The 25,046-nt window shown below is 46.4% G+C and overlaps 1 protein-coding gene across 1 annotated transcript; it reads right to left on the bottom strand.

Moving 5' to 3' along the window:
- Positions 1-252: 252 nt before the first annotated feature.
- Positions 253-23,358, bottom strand: LOC125712524 (DNA topoisomerase 1-like). Its single transcript, XM_048982670.1, has 21 exons — positions 23,209-23,358; positions 22,820-22,844; positions 16,026-16,134; positions 15,017-15,131; positions 14,179-14,237; positions 13,923-14,015; positions 13,638-13,713; positions 13,410-13,504; positions 12,023-12,138; positions 11,544-11,665; positions 11,072-11,194; positions 9,369-9,556; positions 6,953-7,097; positions 6,439-6,582; positions 4,996-5,181; positions 4,715-4,783; positions 4,328-4,442; positions 3,976-4,103; positions 3,773-3,867; positions 3,126-3,275; positions 253-1,490 (listed from the first exon to the last, which is right to left on the bottom strand). Exons 1-21 carry the CDS (start codon positions 23,239-23,241, stop codon positions 1,388-1,390), a joined length of 2,289 nt encoding a protein of 762 aa, XP_048838627.1. The 5' UTR covers positions 23,242-23,358; the 3' UTR covers positions 253-1,387.
- Between the last annotated feature and the right edge of the window lie 1,688 nt (positions 23,359-25,046).

The following is a 25,046-nucleotide window of genomic DNA, read 5'->3' as shown; positions in this document are numbered from 1 at the left end:
GCTATTTAAGCCATCACATAAAACAACAACAAAAGTTATATGGGGTTTTATTTTTAAATAACCTACGGGGAGGGGGGGGGGGGGGTAAAACGGGATGGGGGACAAGAGGATTATCCGATAAAGCATTAACATTGACTAATTTCACTAATGCTTTTCCTATACAGGGTAACTAATAAATTCACATTAAGTTACTTTTTCTCCCTTTCTGTCTTTATACAATTACAAAAACACCCTAAATTGAAAGTTACCAGGTTTTGAATTTTTTTTTTTTTTTTTTTGAATTTTTGTTTTTTTGGCAAAGAACATCTCCCTCACATATCTTTTCATTTGACCATTTGAAAGGGGGGGGGGGGGGAATATGACGAATCTACACTGGAACATTAAAATATAGGCATTTCTTAAAGTAACAGACTTTGCTTTCCCCTGGAAACAGCTGAAAGGGAAGTTGAAATCGGATGGTAACGCAGAATTGTGCCGACAGAGAATTCATAAGGTTCTGAAGATGCACTTGAAAGGAAAATACTTTTCACATATGTATTGAAGGAAAAAAAATCCCTGATAGAAACTGTAAAATAAGAAACACATGTAATTCACATTCTGTGTGCTAGTTACAAGAACATAGTTGTAATAGTATTTTTTTCATACCGATTCTGACACCCATTCATTGCAGAATGAATTCCACAGTTCAGAGTAACTAAAATCCACACTTAATGCATCACACTCTCACCTCTCCCTCCACCCCTCTCTCGCTCTCTATTCCACTCACCTCCTCCCTCCCTCTCTCACACACAATCACGCACACATTTTTGCGGTCGGTTCATTCTTGCTTTCTCGTCTCCACAAGGCGTCGGTGCATTTCAGGAACCATTTTCCTATTAAAATATAGAATTCACCAATAAATCTTGGCTAAAATACAGGTTAAAAGAACATTTAAGAAAAAAAAAAAAATGAATCATGGTTTCGCTAAATACAGTAGCATCAAACCACAGCATACACACGCTCGACGAACCTTTCCGAGCGTCAGAGCGGTGCAGGTTAGACACCAAGCCACTGTATATAACCAAATTCTGATAAAATGCTCACAAACGGTTTGGGACTACTTCCTCATCTCGCCCCCCACTTCAGATTTAAAAAGAAACAGTGGAAACCCATTGCTTCATAAACATGATGCTCCACACTTCATACATCTCACTCACACACACACACACACACACACACACACACACACACACATTTCAGCTCCTTCAATCTCATTTTTAGCCACGCCCCTTTGTCTTCCTCCAAATCCTGGTCAAGTCGGGCATATAACAAAAATCCCTAACCCTAAAAAAAAAAAAAAGCCGATATTCAAGGAGCCGGACGCTTAAAAAGTTACAGCCGAAGCCGGTTAAAACTCAAAGTCCTCATCGGCCATGTCAATGGCCCAGGCAAACTTCTCACGCTGGGTTTTGTTGTAGATCTTCTCGACAGGAATGTTCCACTTCTTGCACCTGGTTAAGGAGGTAAAAACAAAACAAACATAAAACCCGGTGAGACTCTCGAGACGTTTGCAAGGTTCTCCCCGGGGGAGCCTGGAGAAAGCAGGCCTGCGCTAACGGACCAGACAGATGTGGAGATGGACGACGGCCAATGAACTCCGTGCGCCTCTGCAGCGCTCGGCACCGGAGATGTTCCCGAAATAGCGCAAGGTGCTTGCGGGAATGCTAAATCCCATTAGCAGATCGTGTTTGATTTTCATTCAGCTGGAGTGTCCTGACACAGCTGTGGGTCTCCTTCCCCTGTACGTCAGCTGGACCGTCTTTACGCTGCTCATACAACCCCATTGTTTTTGAGGCCTTAAAACAAAGCAACAAGAAACAAAACTTAAAAAAAAAAAAAAAATAGCCACCGTTGTTCCTGAACAAGATCTTCCAGATCTGTATCTTATTTACTCGCCGAGGCGATTGTCCAAGCCAAAATTTCAACTTTAGAATCAAAACAGAAGGCTGGTATTCAAGATGGGTCACTTTCATATACCAGTAAACACATTTTTCAGTGTTTCAATGAATGGGCTACAGAGAGTGACTCAACAACTGACACAACTGACACTAGACTGCCAGACTAGTTTAAGGATTTCCAGCAGGAACGCAGGAGCAAACTATCAGGCCAGTTACTGTTATCATCTCCGTCACGTGCTTTGTGAGTGATGTTTTTCCGAACCGATTTTATCATTCGCGTAGCGCTTTGTGACACTAAAGATCAAGACTCCGGCGTCATCCACCCACAGTGGCGTGGCAAGTAGGCCAGCCAGCTGACGTCTCAAAAACAAGACCCGACGACAATCCGAAAGTATGCATCTAGCGCACCTTCTCTCATCCATGCCGGACTGTTTAGTCTGCTGGTTAAAAAAAAAAGACTCCAAACACTGAACTACTGTTTGCTTTGGAAGAGAAACCCACTGATGAGTTTTTTTGGTTTAATCAACTCCAGTAAAGCAACTGCGAATCGCAGCTATCACGACGACCACAGTATTTATGAAAGTGCTAACAACTTCAGATGTTACATCCAGTCTTCATGATCCATAATTAGCAATATGTAACCAAGACATCTGCCAAGAAGTTTCATGATAAGCTATTAATTTAATTACAAAGCTCAAAAGGATGATGTGCCTCTGGGATTGGCAGCTATTGGACACATGACAATATAGTTTTTTGATGTATTATTTTGGAGAATTTCACTCATATTTCATTTATGAGTTTAAATAGTTGAACTGGTTTCATATTATCCCAGTGATCATCAGGTGGCCTGGATTGTGTGTGTGTGTGTGTCTGTCTGTCTGTCTGCGTGCGTGTGAGCAAGTATACCTTACCTTATGAGGACACAATGTCCCCACGACGTGATAAATACTAGTTTTTTTTCCCTTATGGGAACCAGTTTCCAATTTAATAAAAATCTGTGTCTGCAATGAAAAAACTATAACTGCAAAAACTCTCGTAGTTTGCTTGGTTACTTATGGTCATGGTTAGGGCTGGGTGGGGGTTAAGGTTGTCATAGTTAGCGTTAGCATTCTTCCCATAGAAATGAATGAGTGGTCCCCATAAAGATATGTTTACCTAACGTGTGTGTGTGTGTGGGGGGAATCTTACCAGGCTACTGAGATGCGGGGGTCCAGGTAGTTGAGTTTGGAGGTGCCCAGGGCGATCTGCTTATTCTCCTCACGGTCTGTGGCCTGCACTTCCAGCTTCATCAGTTGCTCCTCTATTCTTTGTACAGCCTTCTTCTTGGCCTCTACGGCTCTGAAAACCAGGAAAGAAGGTACCTCCAGAGCTGCCCAACCCTGTCCTGAAGAGTCAAGTGATCATTTCCATCTTGTGATTTCCCAAAACAACCACCGAATCCTCTGTTACCCAAAGTGACTTACCAAATCCTGTCTAAACTTGCGCATCTAGCTGAGACTTGTCGACAAGTGAAAATACAAAATTTACAGACTGCAATTTTCACCGATTTGCACTACTGCTTACATTTAAATCTTTTTTTTTTTTTTAAATGCATGTTTGAATGTATGCACCGGTGTTGCCAAGACAAATGCGCAAGTTTGTGCACCTGACCAATTAAGAGAATTCCGATTCAAAGTAAATAAATCAACACATAGACAGTTAAGGCAGACTAAGGACCTACCCAAGGCAGCCCCTTAGACCCACCTCAAGGCCTACAGCCACATCTGCTTCTGTGTCATATAATTTTCAAACTATATTGCATTATGTATGCTGACAGAGCTGGACGCCTCACTTACTTTTTGGACTTCTCGTCTCTCCGTACTTTGGCGTCTGCCTTGGCACTCTTCAGCTCCCTCCTGGCATCAGCTAGCTGGTCTTTCTTTGCGTCTATCTGTGGCGATGTAGAGTGCGGCACAATGGGCATGAAGACCACTGCCTACAGCTCTCCCTTGCCCCCCCCCCCACCCTTGCAATGAAGCTTCTCAGGACCATGCTGTACCTTAGTTTGCAAGTTCTGCATGGACTTCTCGAAGGTCTTAGGTGGAGCCCTCTGGTGGTTGCACAGGATGGCCACGGCACGGTTGGCCCGGTTGTAGGACAGGATCTTGGCGGGTATGTTATCCTCAGCTGGTGACCGGGGACATTACAGAAGTGAAGAGATCTTGCTTGATAAGGTCCGTCCAGCAAACCATAACCTCCACATAGCCTCATCTCAAATCAGACGAAAGTCTGGCAGTATTCCAAGTCCTACAGCATCAATCAGGCTCCAGGAGATGTAATGGAGGAGATCAGCCTTACATGTCACACCCCAGGTGAGCGTTCGTGCCAGAGCTGGGTGTTGGTTCACTTACGGCAAGTGAGTTCCTTGACTTGCTGCTGCAGGGTGATGGAGGCGTTGTAGGTTCGAAACACCTTTGCCGTCAGACCGTCCATGAGCTCCTGAAGGTGCTTGTTCAAAATTGAGGTCTGTGGGATTAACAGAGAGCACCACTGAGCACGGGTAGCATGTGCCCTACCTTAGCAGGGTTTTGTTGGAGATAATTACTCAATAACCCTATACCTAGACTATGCCACTACATGTTTCCTGAAAGCCCCTAATATTGCACTTTTTGCTGATCAGGTTCCTGCTCCAATACCTCATACACTTGTTCATTGAAAGCTTAACTTCACTGCATTTATTCCTAATCGACTCCTCGACAGTCAAATGTTTGTAATGTGCGATATACGAGGGTCCTTACATTGAGGCGGTCGAAGAGGTCATCTTCAGGCTGTTTGTTTTCCAGGAACAGCTGTAAATTCTTGAAGACCTAAAAGACAGAATCAAAAAGGTTCCAGTTTAATATCCTTCCTCATCTCTAAGAAATACATCCGCCAAAAACCAGGGACCTTTATTCCACATGGCGCGCTAGCATGGAAACTGCCCCTCATCTTCAGCGCCACCTATTGGTGGCTAAGGTCACTCGCATGCTACTAGCATGGAAACTGCCCCTCATCTTCAGCTCCACCTGTGGTCACCTACCCTTTTCTCCACAGGGATTTTGTTGTAGTAGCGGATGGAGTCCTTTCCCAGGAAGTCAAACTCCACTACAAACTCCTGGCCATCCAGCTCAGGGTACAGCTTGATGTGCTCCACCCGTAGAGAACAGCAGCCCACCGTGTCGGCCGTCTCTCCCTCCTCCTTCTCATTGCCTGCTCTTAGTGCCAGCTGTGGGGGGGGGGGGGGGGGGGGAGGGAAGGGGCAGTACTACATAAGGCTCATCTCCATGGAAACATGTGACCTACTCTCAGGGTACATCTGAAATAGCATACTTACACAGCACATACTGAAATTAGTCAGAAGCTTACTACTCGACCACTGATATAGTGCCTACTGTACGTATACATACACTAGGACATGGTGGTCGCCATCTTGCATGTTATCTGACCTAGCTGGACCCCTGCAAAAGTTATAAACTATCAACAACAAAAAAAAAGGATTTTGTACAGAGGAGGTGCTTCCTCCATCATCTTGACATAGATTTCTGAGCAAGCAATGTTCTCCATCTCTGGTTGCAGCTCCAGTGGCCTTGAGGGGGTAGAGCAGCATCCATTGCACTATTTGGAATTTTGCTGAATGGAGTATGTCACCCAGCTACCGTTCACCTACATCTCATCCATACTGAAGATTCAGAATTCAGACATACTGCCGATTTCGCCTACTACATAGCAAACAAGTACGCGATTTAGAATGCACCCTGACAGTTTTCAACCAGTTTATATAAATGTTTAGCAGGAGCCCCAGGGAAATTGTGTGTGTGTGTGTGTGCGCGTGCATTTTTTTTTTTTAACAAGACCCTGCAAATTGCTTCAGAAGACAACACAGTAATTATAACAGCAGGGAATACAGGCCAGGAACCTTGATTTGTGAACTTGTCCCTTGCAATGGGCACTTTAAACAAACTGGTTTTAGTGCAGAGTTGTTTTAAAATCATTAAATTGTTAAGTCCATTCGACTGTTACACAGTATGGCAGTTTGGATTGGAGGGTCCACTAAGGCTAATTTAGGCCTCGTCTCCTGCCAAGGACGAGTATTTTCATTTGAGGTTCCAGTGCTTGTCGGGCAGCTCTGGGAAGGGGTTCAGAAGTGCAGGGTCAGTGGGAGCCTGGGGAAACCCAGGCCGGGATGCCAGCGCATCGCTAGGCACGCACTCATACGCAACGGGGACATTCAGAGACACCGGCTCTACCTAACCCCAGTGTTTTTGGACTGAGGGAGGTCAGCCATGCAGAGAAGGGGAGAACATGCAAAAAATCCACACACAGGGTGGGTGGGGTGTGTGGGGGGGGGAACCAAATCCCGAGTCTAGTAGGTGTGAAGCAACAGCGCCACCCACAGAGCTGCCCAGTTCAGAAGCTGTTATTAAACAATAGAAAGAGAGAAGGAGGTAGTGGATCCAGCGACTAATAGCCCCCCCCCCCCGACCTTGTCGATGAAGTAGAGTGCCACGGCCCTCTGCCGGATCCGCATCTCCTTTGACTTCCAGTCGTCCCGGTACTGGGACCGGATGCGGTCCACGCACTTCTTCAGTCGCCGGGCGGTCTCGTACTTCTGCCAGTCCTTCTCTCCCTGCAGGAGTGAAAGGGGAACGTCGACAGGCACATGTGAGTGCCAAGCACCAACGGTGACACCGAACCACAGCCGAGGGCCCAATGAAGGTCCCATGAAATGCGCTGAAAAGACGCAAAACATTTCGCTGAAGCTGGACTAAGCTCAGTTATACCTGTTTTTTCTCCCACGTTTGAAATCCTACAGTACGCATACTCTGTGTTTACTATAGTTCATCCTGAATCACTGGAACTCGCCGCACAAAGCAGACAAAAATAGCAGGAGTGGGAGGAACCTTTTCCTGTCCTGCTAAATTTACCTTGCCCAGTCGGATGGCCATGTTGGAACGGAGCTGCTGGGGAGAGGGTTGGGTGGATCGGGGAACACTGACCTTAATCCTGGAGCTGGGGTTCAGCATGATGTACTTGATGGACCCTTGGATGTTCTCAGTCCAGGACGCCAGCCAAGTCACCTTGTTGTCATGCCGGATCTCCTTCCATTTCGTCCCAGGAGGTGCCTTTGGGTGCTTGGAGTCCCTGGAGGTGAGGAAAAAGACCAGGATAAGACACCCGAGATTAAAAAGAGTGATTGTAGGGAAGTCGTTTGTAAGAAAGACCTTCAGAGCTATCCTGCAGATGGAGGCAATGTTAGGCTAACCTGGATCTAATCAGAGGCACCCAGTCCTTGAAGAATAAACGTTGCGTAACCTAAACGAACAAGAGGACGCGATTCCAAGGTTGAAAACCTCCTGCTCCAGCTAGACTGCTGAACAGTAACGAAATGGGCGCGATGATGATGATGATTCAGTTTCAATTCAGATTATATTTATATTCTGCTTTTCGCAAGAGTCACCCCAAGACACTCTATGTTGCTATATTATAACACGTTCCTGCATCATTTATCCAGAACAATTCAAAGACAGGGAACAGGGAAGAGAGAAAGAAATGAGACACAAATCCAGATAACAGAGGAGAGGAACTTAAAAACTCCCGAGAGAGAGAAAAAAAAAAACCTCTAGGGGTCAAAGGTCAACTGGCTGCCCAACCCACCTGGGCGTGCCAACATTACAGAAAGAGTGGGCTTGCTTGCTAAAAGACTGTGGTCAAGATCAAGCCAAAGTCCATCAATGGGTCAGTTTCCCACACTGGCCTGATTGACGGCTGCACCTATGATGTCACAGTTCGTAAGTCACGCCTGTGACGCCACCCTTCCATGGGACTGACCCATGACGATGATGAGGGCAGTAATCATCGAAGATGCTCGTCAATGCGAACGGCAGCCCGGTACAGCCGTCGGCAGGAAAATACAGGCCAGCCAAGGCCCAGACACCCAGAGAACGCAGAGTCAGCTAGGGAACCTTTAGAATTATCACAGACATAATTAAGGGGAATTCTGGCGGGTGGGGAAGCATGTTGGCTCAATGGGCAGCACTGCCGCCTCACTTCTCCAGGGATTGGGGATCGAATCCTGCCTCCGTTTTTAGCATTTCCATGGTCCCCCTTCCCTCTGGGTACTCTGGTTCCCTCCCCTGGTCCAAAAACAGGCAGGTAGGTGAAATGGCATCTCTGAGCAGCTCTTAGTGTGTCTAAAGGCCTCTAACAGACCAACATCCCATACAGGATGTTCCTCTAGTCTGTGCTTCCTGGGATAGGCTCCAGCCCCCCCCCCCCCCCATAGCACATCAGTGTACACGTGGTTGAAGGGGGGGGGAGTTCCCTGTATTTCCTGGGATAGGCTCCAGAATTACTGTGACCCTGTAATGGCCAGGCAGTAAGCAAGAGAGGTGGATGAACAAAATCGTGTTAAAACGGTTTTATTTCATGAATACGACCCCATGTGTCAGACCTGGACAAGCGGCCCCTCGCGGACACAGCACAGCGTCCCCACATGCGGGCCGGAAGAGAGAGGCACCCACCAACTTCATTTTGATGGCGACTCCTGCCTGGTTTCCATTTAAATGGCAGCCAATCAAAAACCAGAAATTGAAAAATTCACAGCACATTTTAAAAAGGGACAGGAGATATGATTTAAATGGAGGCCAGTTTCTGTGGGGATGTTTTCCCATTTTCCAAAATCAGTTTTTACAGGGCCACTGCAGAAGGTTGTGGAAAATTCACACACACACACACACACACACACACACACACACACACACACACACACACACACACACACACACACACACACACACACACACACAGATTTATGTGCCCAACTGAAAACCGCTTACTCCACCCAGCAGCACAGCCAGAAGCGTAACTCCGATTATGACACGATTCCAGAAATGTTTCCATACGCTTATGGAAGTGCTGGAGCATTTTGTTAAGTGACTACAGTCCCCTGTGCAGGTCAGTCATGCCATCAGTGTGCCCATACAGGCCCACTAGGCGATATAGGCGGCCGTCTAGGGCGCCATCCTCTGAGGGACACAGTAAACCAAACTCGCCGTTAGTGAAGCTTGCCTGAAGAATCACATGGGCTTCTACCGTAAGCTGACACCACTCTGGGTTTTCGATTATTGATTTGCCAACCACCTCCCCCCCACTGCTGCACGGCTTTACCCCTCCTTGACTATTCACTGTTCCACCCAAAATGTAGCATGGCAGAGAGCAGCTCATTAATATTGATAGAGGAAATGCTGCCTGATTGGCCAGTGAGACACCATTGTAGTGCTTCTATTACAGATGTTACTGAGCCTCCTCCTGCCATCCGACGGTTCAGAAATTCGAGTCCCACCCAGAACCAGTTTCACCAGTTAGCACAAAGACCCCAGAGTACAGAGCGCATGCAGGAAGCATGGAACTCACTTGCTGCAGTTGATGATGATGTCCTCTGGCCGGATCCGCCTCTTCAGCATGCCCATCTTGGGGTGGTCGCCACGGCCGCGGAACAGGCCCGGCGGCTCGATGCGGAAGTTGCCGATCCGCTCCTTGTGATTGTCCATCACACAGAAGCCGAATTCCTGTAGGATCCGCTCATTCTCCTCTTTGATTTTCTGAGAGGGGGCAGAGGATTGAGGTGAGGGACACGACCAATCATATATCAGGGCCTGTATGCCATAACGTTACGTTGGAATTTTTAAGTAGCTCTACGTGACTAGTGCCCTGTTTCCACCAACATGGTGCCGGAGCTGGTGCCAGACTGGTTCTCTAATCTGGAACTAGATCTGTGCATTTCCACTGCAAAAACTGGCCCTGGGTCAGAAGAAATGGCTCCTGCACGGCACAACAGAAAAGCTGCTCTCAGAATTTGCAACCATAACATAAGCGAAAGTGGGATACGCTATCCCGTCCAAAACCTCCCCCTTACCCAGAAAATTCAACCCAAAACCAATTTAGTCTAATATCACCGGTGCCGGCAGTGTGGCAACCAGCCAGCTTATTAGCGGAATAATGTTACACAGTAACATGCTATGTTTTTATGCTATGAAAAATGGAAGATGGATCTGCTGGCCAGATTTAATAATAAATTATAAACAGGTGACAGGTCAAATAAGTAAAATATCGTGGCACTCGAGTGGCGACCAGATCATGAGGCGGACAGAAAAGTTCCGTTTTTAGCAGACTCTTATTGCGTGATCCTTAAAAGGACAACAGTAAAATGGTGAGCGAGAATAAACTCACTCATACAAATAGACGCGGAGTCTTCAAGGAGACAAAGGTGATACATGCAATAGAGGCAGAGCGCGACGTGTCATAACTTAAATTCCGAAATAGATCAAAATAAATCCGAAAAGGGAGACACGTGTGTTGGATGTTTTGCTTTTGGGACTTTTTTCAAATGCAGGCAGGTTCTCAAAAGGCACCAAACGAGAACCAGCCCAGCACCGGCTCCGTGTTGGTGGGAATGTGGCATGAGAGACCGGTGCTGGTCTATCGTGATGGACTCTGTAGTCACATGACTCCTGTGTTCTTGAGAAGCGGATATATTCTGCAGCCTTCAAAAATACATTCAGTGTCTTTAAAAATATCCATGCTATCCTAATAAACCTAATAAAGTAATCATGACACCGCAGCTACAATATGTTCCCCATCGCCTGATCCAAAAGCGACGTGTGCAAACAGTGATTAATCTCTGCGTTCCGTTTTGTTCATGATCTTCCAGCCTAATTGCATCTCAAACGTGGAATGTTTCTCTAATTCCTGCTTTTTCAGCAGAAATGCATGTCTCCACAATTGGCTATGATTCTGCCAAACACTGTAAAGTCTGGTTGTTAACCATCATTCAAACCACACATTTACATGAGGCCCCTGTGGTTTGGGGCCCCCTGTTGGCCACAAACAGTCACTACACCAAACATTAAATTTAGGAGAAGATGGAGCAGCATGTTCTGCTCACCAGCTAGCAAGCTATGGTCATCTGACTGTACTAACTACCTATTTAATTTTTGAAACATCTGGGGGGGGGGCAGCAATAAAAATCACCCAGCCAGTCTTCCTGCAGGTATGTTAGTCCCACCAGAAGGAGGAACTCTCCTGGCCCTTCCAGGGAGAGCTGTACAAACAGGTACCTGCTTCTCCTCCTTGGTCATCTGCTTCCTTGCCTCTGTCTGGGCCTTGAAGTACTCATGCATCTCAGTGAAATCGCACTTGTTCAAGTCTGTGATTCTCGACTTCTCCTCTGACGTCATTTCCTGGGAAGAAAGCAAGATGCGCTAACTGACCGCTCACCCGCGCACCAGTGCTCCGAAACCTGTACGATTCCACCAAAACAGTCGTTGAACGATAATGGACTCCAGCTTGCTCATGGGAGTTGTCATGGGAACGAAAATGTTCTGAGGGCAGAAGGAAAAACGATTGGTTCAGAGAGATAACCAATCAGATTGTAGACAAGGTGGGTCCAATCAACCAGAGGAGGCGGGACCAAGACATCTGACTGGTTGATCCTGCCTCCTCTAGTTGCTTGGACTTACCTCCTCTACATTCTGATTGGTTATCTCTCCGAATCGATCATTTTCTAGCTCAGCCAGAGGCCACCCTCACCTTTCTCCAGTCCTTGAAGAAGTTCTTGCGAAAGATTTCCTTGGTGGTATATTCGTGGTCGAGCATCTTAGCGAAGAAGGTGGCCACTTCCTCAGCCAGGGGGCTGAGCCTCATGTGCCTTCCTTTAAGAGACGCAATGAGAGCCAGAGCTTAACCAATCAGCACGCAGCGCGATCCCATCCACAACTGTTTGTGCTTATTTTTAAACAGGCACCAAGATAATGTCCTGCACGTATGGTTTGATGAAGGATGGATGGGTGTTTCAGCAAAACCAAACAGTAAAAATTTCCCCATCGCTTACAGGCGTCGACACTACAATTTAACTTGAATGATTAATATATCTGAAATTCCATCCATCCGCTTATCCCAGACAGGGTCACAGCGATAACTAGAATTTATAAATAAAAATTCCTGGTATGGCAGCTTAACGAATGAGATCTTAATTAAACCTGGATCTATTAGGAGAAGCACGCATTTACCATCGTAATAAAACTTGATGTTCTCAGGGAGGGGCTCGTAAGGCGGGGCAAAAACGGGGCCTTTGTGTTCCAAAAATTTCCACTTTGAGCCATCAGTGTATCGCTCCTCTTCCCACCTAGCGTCAAAAGAAGGAGCAGAATCCAAAAAGTGAGACCCTTCAAATCATTTTGCACATGATGAGGTGGTCATGACCAGGGTCTGGATTGATTGTCCCATGTAATCAACAAATGCGTCCTCGTTGGCCCCACTTATCATTAGTTAATCAATACTGGAACATAAATAATATTATGGTTAGCGACTGTACATACGGTAAAAGAACAGAAGGCCAAAATACACCATTGAGGCCTGGCTGATGGGATCGTTCCTCTGAACCAATCACATGAACACTTACAGGAACGGAAGCTGCCAATAAAATGAGCTCTTACAAAAATGACGGAGATTTAGACCAAATGAAGATTGACAAACAAAGGAGCGTCAAGTCAGCATAGCCTGTCTGGAGAGACTAACCCAGAACTATGGCAAGTTAACCCTCCATCATCACTTTGAGCAACACGCAAGTCAATAATGAGGGCATCTGCATCTACAAAGTTATCTGCAAATTAGCTTCTAGTTGTACCGCGATCAAACACTTAAACCAAGAGTCCCCTCACACATGTAAATTCAGATGATAAGACTAAGCTACATGATTAAGGCTATATCAACATTTTGAGTAAACCGTCACATGGGACTTGGGGTGGGACTCGAAATGAAAGCGAGAAAATTAAATCCCACTTAAATTCAGCCCAACGCGGCAGCTCAGAGACACTCCCACGAACATCCACCTGGATGCTTATCGTCTCGCTAGCAGGTGCGGCTGAGCGTCACGCCCAGGGAGACAATGTCCTCACGCCGCCAAATCACCGGTACCGCTGAATGATTCACGAAGGCAGCCGCTGCAATTATACGCCCGTTAAACGAGCGGTAAGAAACAGAGGCTCCGCCCACCACTCAGAGACGGTTCACTGAATTTCACTCAAAGACACAAATCAGACGGCCAACGTTAGCCAAGCTTACAGAACCCTCTAGCTACGTAATTTCAGTATGGGGTATTCCTGTACCTCTCAAGAACAAAGAAAAAATGTAGTCAAGTAAATGCTTATGAAACCCTTCAAAACCGTCAGTATGTAACAGGCAGTGTTGCGCATTTCAAGTCCAGAAGCCAAAAATCCAGGCCAAGATTTTGCTTCTACCAACAAGCTTAGTACTCTGTGACTGTGACTCTCTACACTCAACTGGTTGATAGAAACTAAATCTTGGCCTGGATTTTTGGCTTCTGCACTTGAAATGTCCAACACTAGGAACAGACAAGGGAGGGTCAGACATCTCCGGTCTCCGATGAGGCCTTACCACTTCCACTTCTCCTCCGGCTCCTTCTTCCCCTTCTTTTTGGTCTCTCCATTATCCACCCTCTTGTCCTTTGTTTTCTTTTTGGGTTTGACGTCCTAAGACGTCCAAGAAGAGCAGGAAGAAAATCAGGAGGCTGGTTCCCATTAATCCCGTAAAAAGACCCCTGGTTATGGAGCAGGAATAATAAAAATGTTCCGACGAGAAACGACACAAAGATGCGCGGCTGACCTCCTCGTCCTCCATCTTCCGCTTCTTTACCTTCTTCTCGTTCTCAATCTTGATCTTTTTGGGCTTGAATTCAATGCTGAAAACAAACATACAAAACCTGCTAACTGAAAAAGTTACACAAACCTTTCTCTCTCCCAAACTTATCGGGATGCAGACTCACAAGCACTGCGCACCATGTCAGATTCACGACTCTGTAACCACACACGTAGTCATCTACCATTAGTGGTGCCCCCGGTGTCATGGGGGAGGGTCACCACCTGCACCAAACGCCCATGAAGTACTCACTCATCGTCTTCAAATTCCCTCTTCAGCGACTTCTCGTGTCTGGGAGACTGGTAGAATCCGTCGCAGTCGGGTTCCACTTTGACCCGTGGGGGGCTGGAGAGAGAGAGTATGAGTTTTCAGACACGACGAGACATAACTATGTCATACTTGACACCCGTGTGGACATACAGCGCATGCAGACACCAGTTCAGAGACTGCCGTTCCCAGAAGAACTTGGACACAGCACAGAATTTTCCAACATGCAGGGAAATCCTACCTAGCAAATCCATTTTCCTGCTCTTTCCTTGGTTTTTCGTCAAAGCCCAGAGTTTTGTTCTGCAATAAAAACCACAGAGCTCCTCTTACCAAAGGTGCAGGTCTGGCAAACTTCACAAAACAAAGAGGACTGCCGCACGGAAAAGCGTCAACGCATAAAAGCACCATTCAAAAAAAAAAAAAAATCTGAAATTCACATTTAAGCTTTCATTTTAATGGGCTGTTTCCCCATTGAACTTGCTACATTATTCAAAATGTTTTGCTTAAATGATTTAAATATGTATGAGTGTGCGGAATCTGTAAATATCTAGGTCTGTGTGAAATTCCGCCCTGTGTGGTTCGGGTCAAGACAAGGTGAGACGAAGATTCAAAAAAGGCTGCACAGAAGTAGCTTGATACCAAGCTTGGTATCAGTAGGGTGACCTAATCCGTGTCGGGGGGGACACTCTGAGCTTAGGACAGGGTTTGCAAAAGTACCATTTCAATTAAAAAGACCTGGATGTCACTTCAGCACTGAGTTGCTGTGTGCTGATTGGTCAGTCTCCTGTAATCACGCACGTGTCACGAATGTTAATGTGAAACAGCTGGATGAGTCTCTCAATCGAGGAAACAAACCAGTCAATGCACAAGAAGAGCTGAATTAAGCCAAGCATGGGAGACTTTCAGTTTTAAAATAGTTTGTAAAACCTGAAGTAGCTGACAGCGCCCCCCCCACCCCCCAACACCCTGGTCACCTTAGTTCTCCATCCTGTTTTGGGGGAACAGATCAGACCTACACAGAGACCACCCGGCCCTTGTCAATATGACTCCACACGGGTCGGGGTGACCTAGATGCCCACCTTGTCCTCTCTCCTCTTCTCCTTGTCCTTGTGCTTGTGTCTTTCTACGCTGCGGTCTTTGTGTTTCGCTTTGTCTTTGTCTCGATGCTTCCTCTCTGCAAAATCCTCGTGTTTGCTTCAGGGAATTATGGAAAGAGAGAGAAAGGTAAGTGAGTGAACGAACGAGGTGAGCGGCAGGCACGGCTGACCCGAGCGAGTGCAGAGAGAGGAGGGTCCTGGTGTCCCCCTACCCCCAGGCCTGAGACCCAGCCCCAGAAACATCACGCTACGGAGCCCAGAACCACAGACCACACTGTGCTGCAAACGAAGCAACAAACTACTAACAGATGTCATTAAGGAGCCCTTTGTTCTTCGGCGAGTCCATCACAGATGGGGGAAAACGAGGCCCGGTGTGGCTAGGGGATGAAGGGAGGGGCTGAGAATAATATAATCCATCACCCCACTACCCCCCCCCCCCCCCACCCTGCCGTTAAAGAGCCAAGCTCCTCGTACTCTCTGTGCCTCAGTTGGTCAATTCAGCAGGACACCTCACGACACCCCAGTAATGTGCATCAAATAAAGCCCTGCCAAATTCCCCCCGGGGGGGGGGGGGGGGGGGGGGCTGGGGGTGCTACCTGAACATGGTCCCCGTTAAAGACGGCAGCCATAGAGCGTCTGTTTCCCACTCTAATCCATCTGTCTTTTTTTTTTTTTTTTTATTTGCCTGCAAATCATTTACTATGCAAAGAGCAGACAACGAGTCACTACACTAAGTCAGCGAGTCACGACGATGAGTCAGCGAGTCATGACAGAAACTGGGTAGTGGCATCATCAGCTATCGGATCCACTCCCACCAGCCGGGAAATTGAACCCTCTGACCTGCAGGGGAAATCGGGCTCAGGACCTGTTAGACTTTCAGCCATGTTTGGGGGGGCGGGGGGCTAATCCGATCGTTCCTTACGCCTGAGGAAAAACGTCATAACCTGAGGCACGGCAGAGGTTCCCCTTAGAGGCGCAGGGGGGGACGTACCCGTCAGCGTATCGGGGCTTCACCCGCTCCCGCTCCCGCTCCTTGTCCTTCTTGTGGTCCTTGTGCTTGTGTTCCTTGTCCCGATGCTTCTCTTTGTGTTTGTGGGAGTCTGCAGGAGAGGAAGGAATTGACGTATCAGAAAGAGCAAGAAACAGGAACTGAAACCCAGACCTGGAACCTGCCGTCTAAAAGCGCAGTTAGCACAAGCGGCCCGGCCGGGGAAGCAGAGTGAAGGCGTCAGCGACTGAAGAGGGGATGACATTCCTTCATATTTTGTCTCTAACAGGAGGGGTCCAAGGAGACCCCGGAAACCCCTCAATTTGAGTGTGTTAGGCGCTGGCCACAGTGGCGTCATCGGTAACCGCCTCAGATACCAAAGTGGCCTCGTGCTGCTGAGAAAGCAACAAACGGAAGGTTATGACAGCAGAGGCGCGTCCACGTGCAGAGAGTCGCGACGCCTGGGAGGCGTACCAGACAGACAGGAAACGCACAGACACACTGCCGTAATTCCACCTCCTCACACGCCTCAAAGTGCCACCTGAAAAGAGATTCCTACGGTTACCAGCTGCTTTACTGTAGAGTTCCTGCAGCCATGGGTCTGGTTATTGTGGTGCTGTGGAGAGACCCCTTTCCATCCCTGGTCACTGTCAGCTAAAAGACCTGATGAGGGGGCTGCAAAATAAACGATGGAGGCGGAGGGAGCGATCAGAGCTCACATTAAGGAGCTGATCTTCACAGACGCCGTTGCTGGCTTTCCTCGAGCGCCTTCCGCTTTTCCGCCGAAGATAAAAAGGCGGAACTATCGCAGGACCGCCGGGGATAGATTGGAGGAGCCATGTTTACACGCCTCCCCCCCATTCAGGAACTTTGTACGGCCTGTTAGAAAGGCAGAAATGAAAAGAGCAAGCTTTCCCCAGCACGCCAAGGCACGAAAGCCACAGGAGACGAGCGTTCCTGCTGGCCTGCCCGCACCTCGTCTGGCTCGCCCTGACTCAGGGGCGCAGGGCGGTACAGGGACACACTCTCCTTCTCCCAGCGGACCGATCAGACCAGCCTCAAGCCCTTGGTTCCCCCATGACCCCTGAACCCGCAGAGAAACAAGAGGTTTTAGGTCATTTCCTCTGGGATAATAAAAGTGTTCTGATTCTAATTCTGATTACTAGACCGATTTGTCCATTATACACCCAAAGACCGTGTCTGTAAGTATATCCGTGGCATCACTGGAGAAAAGAAATGGTCAAAGAGCCAAAAAGGGTTGGAACTATGGGCTGTCAATAGCTGTCAGGGTTAGCCCACTTTCTGTCGAAGGGTTTAAATAGCCCAGCCATAGCAGGTGCCTAATAACTCCAGTGGGTTCTGATGCAATGCCTCCAGACGCAATAGAAAATTCCAGAAACATCTGTGCTGCTCAAGGAGACAGGGACAAACAGACAAGCCCATGTTATGCCCATTTGCTGAGATGAACAAAAAGCAATAAATGTTAAACATAAAATTAAGTCTTAAGACGTCTCAGTCTAAAATGCACTTAAACCTCAGCTTTGGACTAATGAGACTAAACCACTTCTCAATTACTCCCAAACCTGCCGAAGAGATATCCCGGAAGGTGCTACACATCCTGTAATCCCAGACTCTTAATCCCCTTTTCGGTGTAAATCCAGTGTAAGGCACAAGCATGGAATTGTTAACTGTCATGGCTTTTACCACGGAGACCACATCCAACGGGACTACTTTACACCCCGAGACACAGGGAACATGTTCACAGGTAAATTTCCATGCTAAAGAACTAACAAACTCCCATCGCCGACGTGCTGATGGTTCACATCCTCCGCAGGGGACAGAGCAGCCGCTAACAGACCCAAGGGGCATCCGTGACCCTCCGTGGAGAGCGGGGCAAAGCCACAGACAATGACATCTGACACACATACAGATCCACACTTTTTGCGAGTTTGTTCGTGCTTTCGAAACACTGCCACGCCTTACAGAAAACACCTGCAAGCAAATCACCAGCCTCTTCGCCTTCATCTCCAGTTACTCCATCCTCTACCTTGACCTGTTCTGTACCTTAGGCCCTATGTAGAAGTTCACAGCACAAAATAATGTTTTTTATTCTCCTATGGATAAAGGATAAAGGAACAAAAAAAAAAAACAAGCTCAGTATGCAAAATGATAGAAGTATTTACGTAATGTCAAGCAGGCCGAAAAGATGGGAATGTAAAGATCACTGTCAAACCTGCATAACTATTTCATCACCTATATTTACATTAAACGGCCAATATTAGACCAGAAATAAAGAATTCAACACACCGATCGAGCCTCAGTGTGAGACTCCTGGCGTTAATTCGAACCGCAAGCCCGCCTGTACCAGGCTGCGTCTCCCTCTGCTCTGATACAAAATACACCGATGGTGATTTCCTGGTGCGTCAGATGCGTTAACCCAGCACTTGTTGACAAGTTCTTGAATAAAACATGGGGCTTTTCATTTCCCCCAAAAGACGCAGCAGCCTTCCCTCATCCCTGTAACCCTGAGAAGCAGCCCCTAAGCCAGCGTTTCCCGATGTGCCTCCTGCTTGAGGTGGACGGCAGCGCGGGGCTTTCCGTACCCCGTGTCGCCTTTCCGAAACAAAGCACCGCCGCGGGGGATGCGGACAGATGTTTCGGTTTAAAGTGATTTGCAGGACTGTCGTGCGAGCGGAGTTAAACAACCAGTTAGCACAGCCGCGGCGACTCGCTAGACTCTCATACGTTTCAGTTCATATTAGTCACGCAAGTCATTAGCAAGAATATCTGTACCCCAACTCAAGGCCTCTCAGCACGATTTCATCAGAATAACTTCAAAATGCAGCACCCTATTAAAGCAAAGACCAAATACAGTGGACCACTATGGTGCAACAAATGCACCTTGCATTTACACTTAATTTAGCATATATGTTTTTCCAAAGTGATATACGTATTTGATGGGGTTTTTTTGTTGAGAAAGTAAGGTTAACTAATCTGTGGAACAATTGGGGGTTAAGGGTCTCACTCCGGGGCCTAACACTGAAATCACTCTGCTGATCCACGGATTTGAACCAGCAACCTTCTACTCACAGGTACAGTGTTTCTATCTGCTGAGCCGCACAGCTCCCCCTTACAGCAAGACTAACAGCTTAACAGCTCCGCGAAATCTACGGAGAAAGCATCCACACATTCCGAGGAAGCACGAGTGGAAAACCTGAAATGTGAGGCGAACAGGCGGAGGATCATGGCAGGGTGGGGCCTCGATAAAAACGATACCTGCTAGCAACTGTTCCGATAAGGATTCTGGCATTCAGCATCACCAGTGCAGGCAGCAACTGAACATTAAGCTCAGCAAATCCTTACCAGATGGTTTCTAGGAGAGTTTAGTAGTTAAAAAAGGAGCGTTCAAACTGCGTCATCTACGGCGATCAAGCTAAACCCAATTAGCGCAGGAGCCGCTAAAATTCTCCATTGATTACCGTCACTCATCAGTTGTTTGCCCAGCGATGATAAATGCTGAACTCGTACAACGAGTTCTCTCACTCCCCAATTCGAAGCAGCGGATAAAAACTAATCAGAGTTCATTTTGAGGCTTTTCCTCCCTCCGAGCTAAGAGAGGTTCGACTTTCTACCACTTTTTGGAATGAGCATCGCAGTGTTTTCAAAAATACAGAATAATCTCTGCCGATTTAAAAGCTTAGAAAGGAAGACCTTTGTTTGGGCCGCAATCTTAAATGTGCTGTATTCATTACGGCTGAACCAGACAGACGACTCGCTCACCTTTCAGCAGATTCTGTGGCCAGCATTACGATTCGCTTTCATTTCATCTTATCTGGCGCCCAATTAGATTTGCTCTATTTTGAAGAAGTCACAATCATTTGCCAATAACCATCCGCCCTAATCTCATTGGCTGATTGCTCGGTTTGCTGTGGCCATATAAATCACCACCAGAACACCTCTATACTGAAAGCAGCCACCAGCAGTTTTTATCCCTTATAGCTTCCGCAGATCATTTTTTTATGAATTTAATGTATTTTTGTAGGGTGATATAGTGGCTCAGAGAGTAGCCCTGTGGAATCACACTGCTGTCTGTGTAGAGTTTGCGTGGGATTCCTCCCACAGATTAAAAACATGCACTTAGGTGAATCTGTGTATCTAAATCGCTCAGCGTGTCTTACTGTGCATGTGCCCTGCTACTGGCATCCCATCCAGGCTCTTCCCAGCATAGTGTCCTGTACTGCCTGGGATAGACTCCAAGCCCAATGTGATCAGGTCCAACTGTACTGAATTAGTGGTAAGAGAAGATGGATGGATGGATGGATACAAGTATTTATCTATCAGATGTGTGGAATTATCCTATGCTCTTAGATATGCAGTGTGTGCTAACACTCAACTTTCAGTCTCTTGACTGAACGTATGTGTATAAAACAAAAAGACCTAACTGAAAGCTCACGGAAATCCTGCAAGAAGACACTACAGTATAATTAAAAACCAGCACTCTCCTCACTTCCTGGCTGGACAAGCCAGCGAGACCAGCTGGATCACGGTTCCTCAAAATTTCACGATTCCTGAGAAAATCCTGTACAAACTACTAATCGTGTGCTGAGCGAACTGGTGTAAGACTCCTGTAGGGACCCTATAACCTGACTCTGTGCCTTCCTGTCTGACTACAGATCGACCCCAAGAAGTTGGGGTCAAGAAACAGTTCGGAATGCTGGAGAATGAGGTTTTCCACTGAGCTGGTCGATCTACAATTATTCAGCAGAGTAAAGCTCAGGATCAGGAAGTATTTAGGACCCCTGGAGCAGCTGGGGTTAAGGGCCCATTAGAGGTATCACTTGGGATTTGAACCACCAACCTTCTGGAACCAAGTACTGATCTCTAAGCTGCTGAGCCACAGATCAAACACTGCTCTAAATGTTATCAACACAAAACACAACACACACACACCCCTACCCCGCTGCCCACCCTTACTACTTGTGGCTGGAAGGTCCATACCCTCCCCAGATATGACAGCCGTACCTCAAGAGGCAATAAGAGGAGGTCCCACATTCACTGTAATAGTCTGGAAGCAGAGTGACTTCAGTGTACACCGGTCAGCCACACTCATGTCCAGGGACACCCAAATGCACAGATACAAAGCATGAATTCAGTTTACACCTGTCAGCTACACCGACACACACGCGTCACTTACGGCAGTGGGCCTGTTATCTGCCTGCAGTCGCAACATTGTCACAAAAAAGACACATTTACGTTGACTCATGCTTTTTTAACATTCAGATAACATGGTCGTACATTACTAGGGAACGTTGTAAACTCCAACACTTGCAGTGAAACGCACGCATGGAAAACGTGGCGCGGTAACTTTTGAAAATACTTTCACAGCTGGTCAAAACTGTCATCATCACAACCTAAGGGGTAATACACACGTATACCATTCAAAACATGATAACTGTCATTTATAATCTCCATTCGACACATTATACACTAAATAATCAAGAAAATTATGGGGATTGGGGATAGGGCTCTCTGCCCATATCTGAATGATTGTAGGTTCAAATCCCATGATTGGTAGAATAACCGTATCACCACTGAGCCCAAGAGCAAGACCCCTAACCCCAACTTCTACAACGTGAGCGACTGAGCCTGCTCTCTGTCCTCTCGACTTTCCTCAATTTGGATAAAGTGTTTGGACAAATCTTCTTTATTTATTACACATGGGTAAATTAATATTTCTATGCACACTTTACATTTTTTAAAAGTAATGCAACATAATAAACTATTAAATCACTACTATAGGAAAAGGACTGTGAGATTTATTCGGGAATTTATATTCCAACAGAAACAGGCCCAGTCTGAATTTGAACTTGATCCAAGGAAGATTATAACCTGTCCAGGTTGTGAGATCCGGTACCCTTAACGATAAAGGCAAATTGCAAATGAAAAAAAATGTTAAATGTGAGTGTAGTTCAGCCCCGACCAAAGTCGTGCTGTGTTCTAACATATGCAGCACCGTAAGAGGTACTTAACACCGAGGGAAAAGTTTTCAAATGACAAATTGCCTTAATATATAAAAGCTATATGAAGGAGCAGTGAGGCGCAGGCTAAAACAATTACCCTAAGAAGTGATCCAACACGAATTACACCAGTTAACGCATCTCAATTAAGCCAGACTTGATAAAAAATGTAACAAACCAGCAGATTGTCCGCGGGGATCAGATTCGCTGTTGAAAGTTACTAACAATATTACTAATTCGCGCTACACGTAACCGCAACAGCAGGGTTTAGATTTTTTATTTGTTTATTTTTCCTAAATGAGAAGAAAAAAGGTGCCAAGCATCCTGGCAGGCCGGGACCCCCCCATTCGTCCCTGTGCCTTCGCCTCCATATCACAGCAGATCTGCACTTTGTGTTCTCGGCACTCAGAGCCGCCGGAGAAAAAGAAAATGGCGCAGAGACTAAGTCCTCAACCCCCAAATCGCCCACTTTCGGCTCCAAAAAACAAACCTTTAATCGCGATCCCGGCGCAAACGTGCCCCATAACGGGGAAAACAATGTCCGGCTCTACAGGATCGTGCCTTCAGATGGAAATATTGACCGCCTTAAATACGATTTTAAAGCCCTCCATTTGAACAATAGGCGCCTGCGAGTAACGGAGAAGGGACTTAGTCTCTGGGACGCCATTTCTGTCCTTAAAAAACTAACTACAGAAAACCGAGGGCTCGCAATCCGGAGTGGAAAACGAGGACGATCGCGATGCATTTTATGCTTCATTTATGGGAAAATGTCATACTTACCACCAATTCGAGATCCGGCATCGATCTGCAAAAAGAAAAATATAACAATTTCTCATTTATTCAAAGCGTATCCCGGCACAAGCTAGCATACCTATCTGCAAGCCAGCCAGCTCACTACCTAGCTAAGGTTATGAAAAAATGTTTTTACAGTACAAAAATCCGTAAAACTACTCATAAAGTTGTCACCCGAATATCAACCAGTTCGATAAGAAATCTATTTCAAATTACCGCACCTGGGCGATTTTGTCAGTTTTTGCTAAAATATATTTTTCACTAAATCGCTGCCTGCCACGGCAAGGCTACATTATTAGCTGTCTAGTTATAACACTCATTGTCAAAGCGAAGGTTTTTCGGCCATGACATATCAAAACGTTTGTATCATTAGCTACCTGGGAGTCCTTATGTCCATGATCTCCACCCATTCTGTCGCCGTGTATTATTTTATTTTTTAAATAAGATATTAAAATATATAGGAGCAAATGCCGGCAAGAAGAGGTGGGCAGAATGGAGAAATAAGCAGTTGTGTAACAGACCAAGTCCCAAAAATGAGCTAGTGCGCATGCGCGGGGCAGTTTAAATGGGGGGACAGACACGCACTGTCCAATGGAGTCCCTCCCATTCCGTAGTGCACAGATTCATTTGCTCATAAAGCCAGTCCGGGCTCTGGACCGGCCACCATCGGGTTAGAGGCGACCTCGGAGCTGCTGCTTGTCTTTTCTGCGGTCAGGGTCGCTGCCGCTTTTGCCGGCATCCATATTACCGTGACAGAGAAAGTACGCTCGCAACTTTCACGAAGTATCCTGACGCCTCGGTAGTGCGGAACTGGTAAGTAAAAAAAAAGACGTTTCATCCCAATGAAGATATCTTTATTACTGGAATTTTCTCGAATAAGTTTGAGAGTCATTTTTAACTAAACCTCATGGAAGTTTAATTTAGGAGGATTCCTAGGGCCCTGAGTGACAGGGGCCCCAAAAAATTTGGAACATTATTGGATGCTTTCAAGGTGCCTAAATCTATAACTGGGCCCCTATTAATATTAAATCAAATGTGTTAGATATTTTAAATGTTGCCTATGTATTTTCAGTTTATAAAAGATTCTGTAATATTGTCCTATTCAAAGTCGTGGGGGGTGTAGAACCATCTCGGAAGCTACAGGCACACGGCAGGGAACAAACCAGGATGGGGGGCCAACCCATTGCAAGGCAAACTCACACACTATTCACACCTATGGGCAATTTGGTAACTCCAATTAACCTTGGCATGTTTTTCGACTGTGGGGGTGGGGGGAACCAGAGTACCCGGAGGAAACCCCACGACGACATGGGGAGAACATGCAAACTCCACACACATGTGACCCAGGCGGAGACTCGAACCCGGGTCCCAGAGGTGGAAGGCGACAGTGCTAACCACTGCACCACCATGCCGCCCAGCTTTGTAATTCACTGAAAAATCAAAGATTGATTCATGCACCATAATTTTATCCCATAAATGTAAAATAGTATGCCATCTTTTATACTGTAAAAGCATCGGCTTGATTTATAATTACTTTTTATGCCATATTTTGCATAGTGCTTGGTAATGACAGTAAACTACACACGTACCCCCCCCCCCCCCCCCCAAAAAAAAAAAAAATGGAGTAAAACAAGATGTGTTTGTGTAATGAGTCATTTCTGGTCCTTGGATTTCAAATTGACTTCATGGAGTATAGACAATGTCTTCCCTATTTCAAATACCAAACATCAGTAATCAGTCAATCAATCGGTCAGTTAGACGTCCAGTAAATTTAATGAGAACAGAGAATGGTAAAATGCATGCTTTCTAATTTTCTTGCAGGGTGCAGGTGGGGATCACAGAAGGAAATGATATGCTTACGCCGTTTAAATTCTGCACAATTCTATTGTTTATGAAAGCAAATGTTGGTGATCTTTCTTCACACCATTTGTTAAATTATCACAGCTGTGTGGCCCAAATTTGTATTACAACCCTTGGAAGTGAAAGGCCGTGATACTGAAAATTCTCACCTGTACATGGTCTGAAAGCATCGGTTGCTTGTGGGATAAATGATTACTGGAGCGCGCAAAGTGGTATCGTACCTTACAGTGAACATCGCCAACTGTCATTCTACACGACGACTTCTGTAAATCCTGTTGTAACAAAAGCGCTTGTCTCAGTATCACCAATCCGATAGTCACCCCGCCAGAAAGCAGAACACCACTACAGAACACAG

The sequence above is a fragment of the Brienomyrus brachyistius genome, chromosome 18, assembly GCF_023856365.1.
Source record: "Brienomyrus brachyistius isolate T26 chromosome 18, BBRACH_0.4, whole genome shotgun sequence".
Taxonomy (NCBI): Eukaryota; Metazoa; Chordata; class Actinopteri; order Osteoglossiformes; family Mormyridae; genus Brienomyrus; species Brienomyrus brachyistius.
The sequence above is the reverse complement of the archived record's forward strand: the minus strand, read 5'-3'. Positions and strand labels throughout refer to the sequence as shown.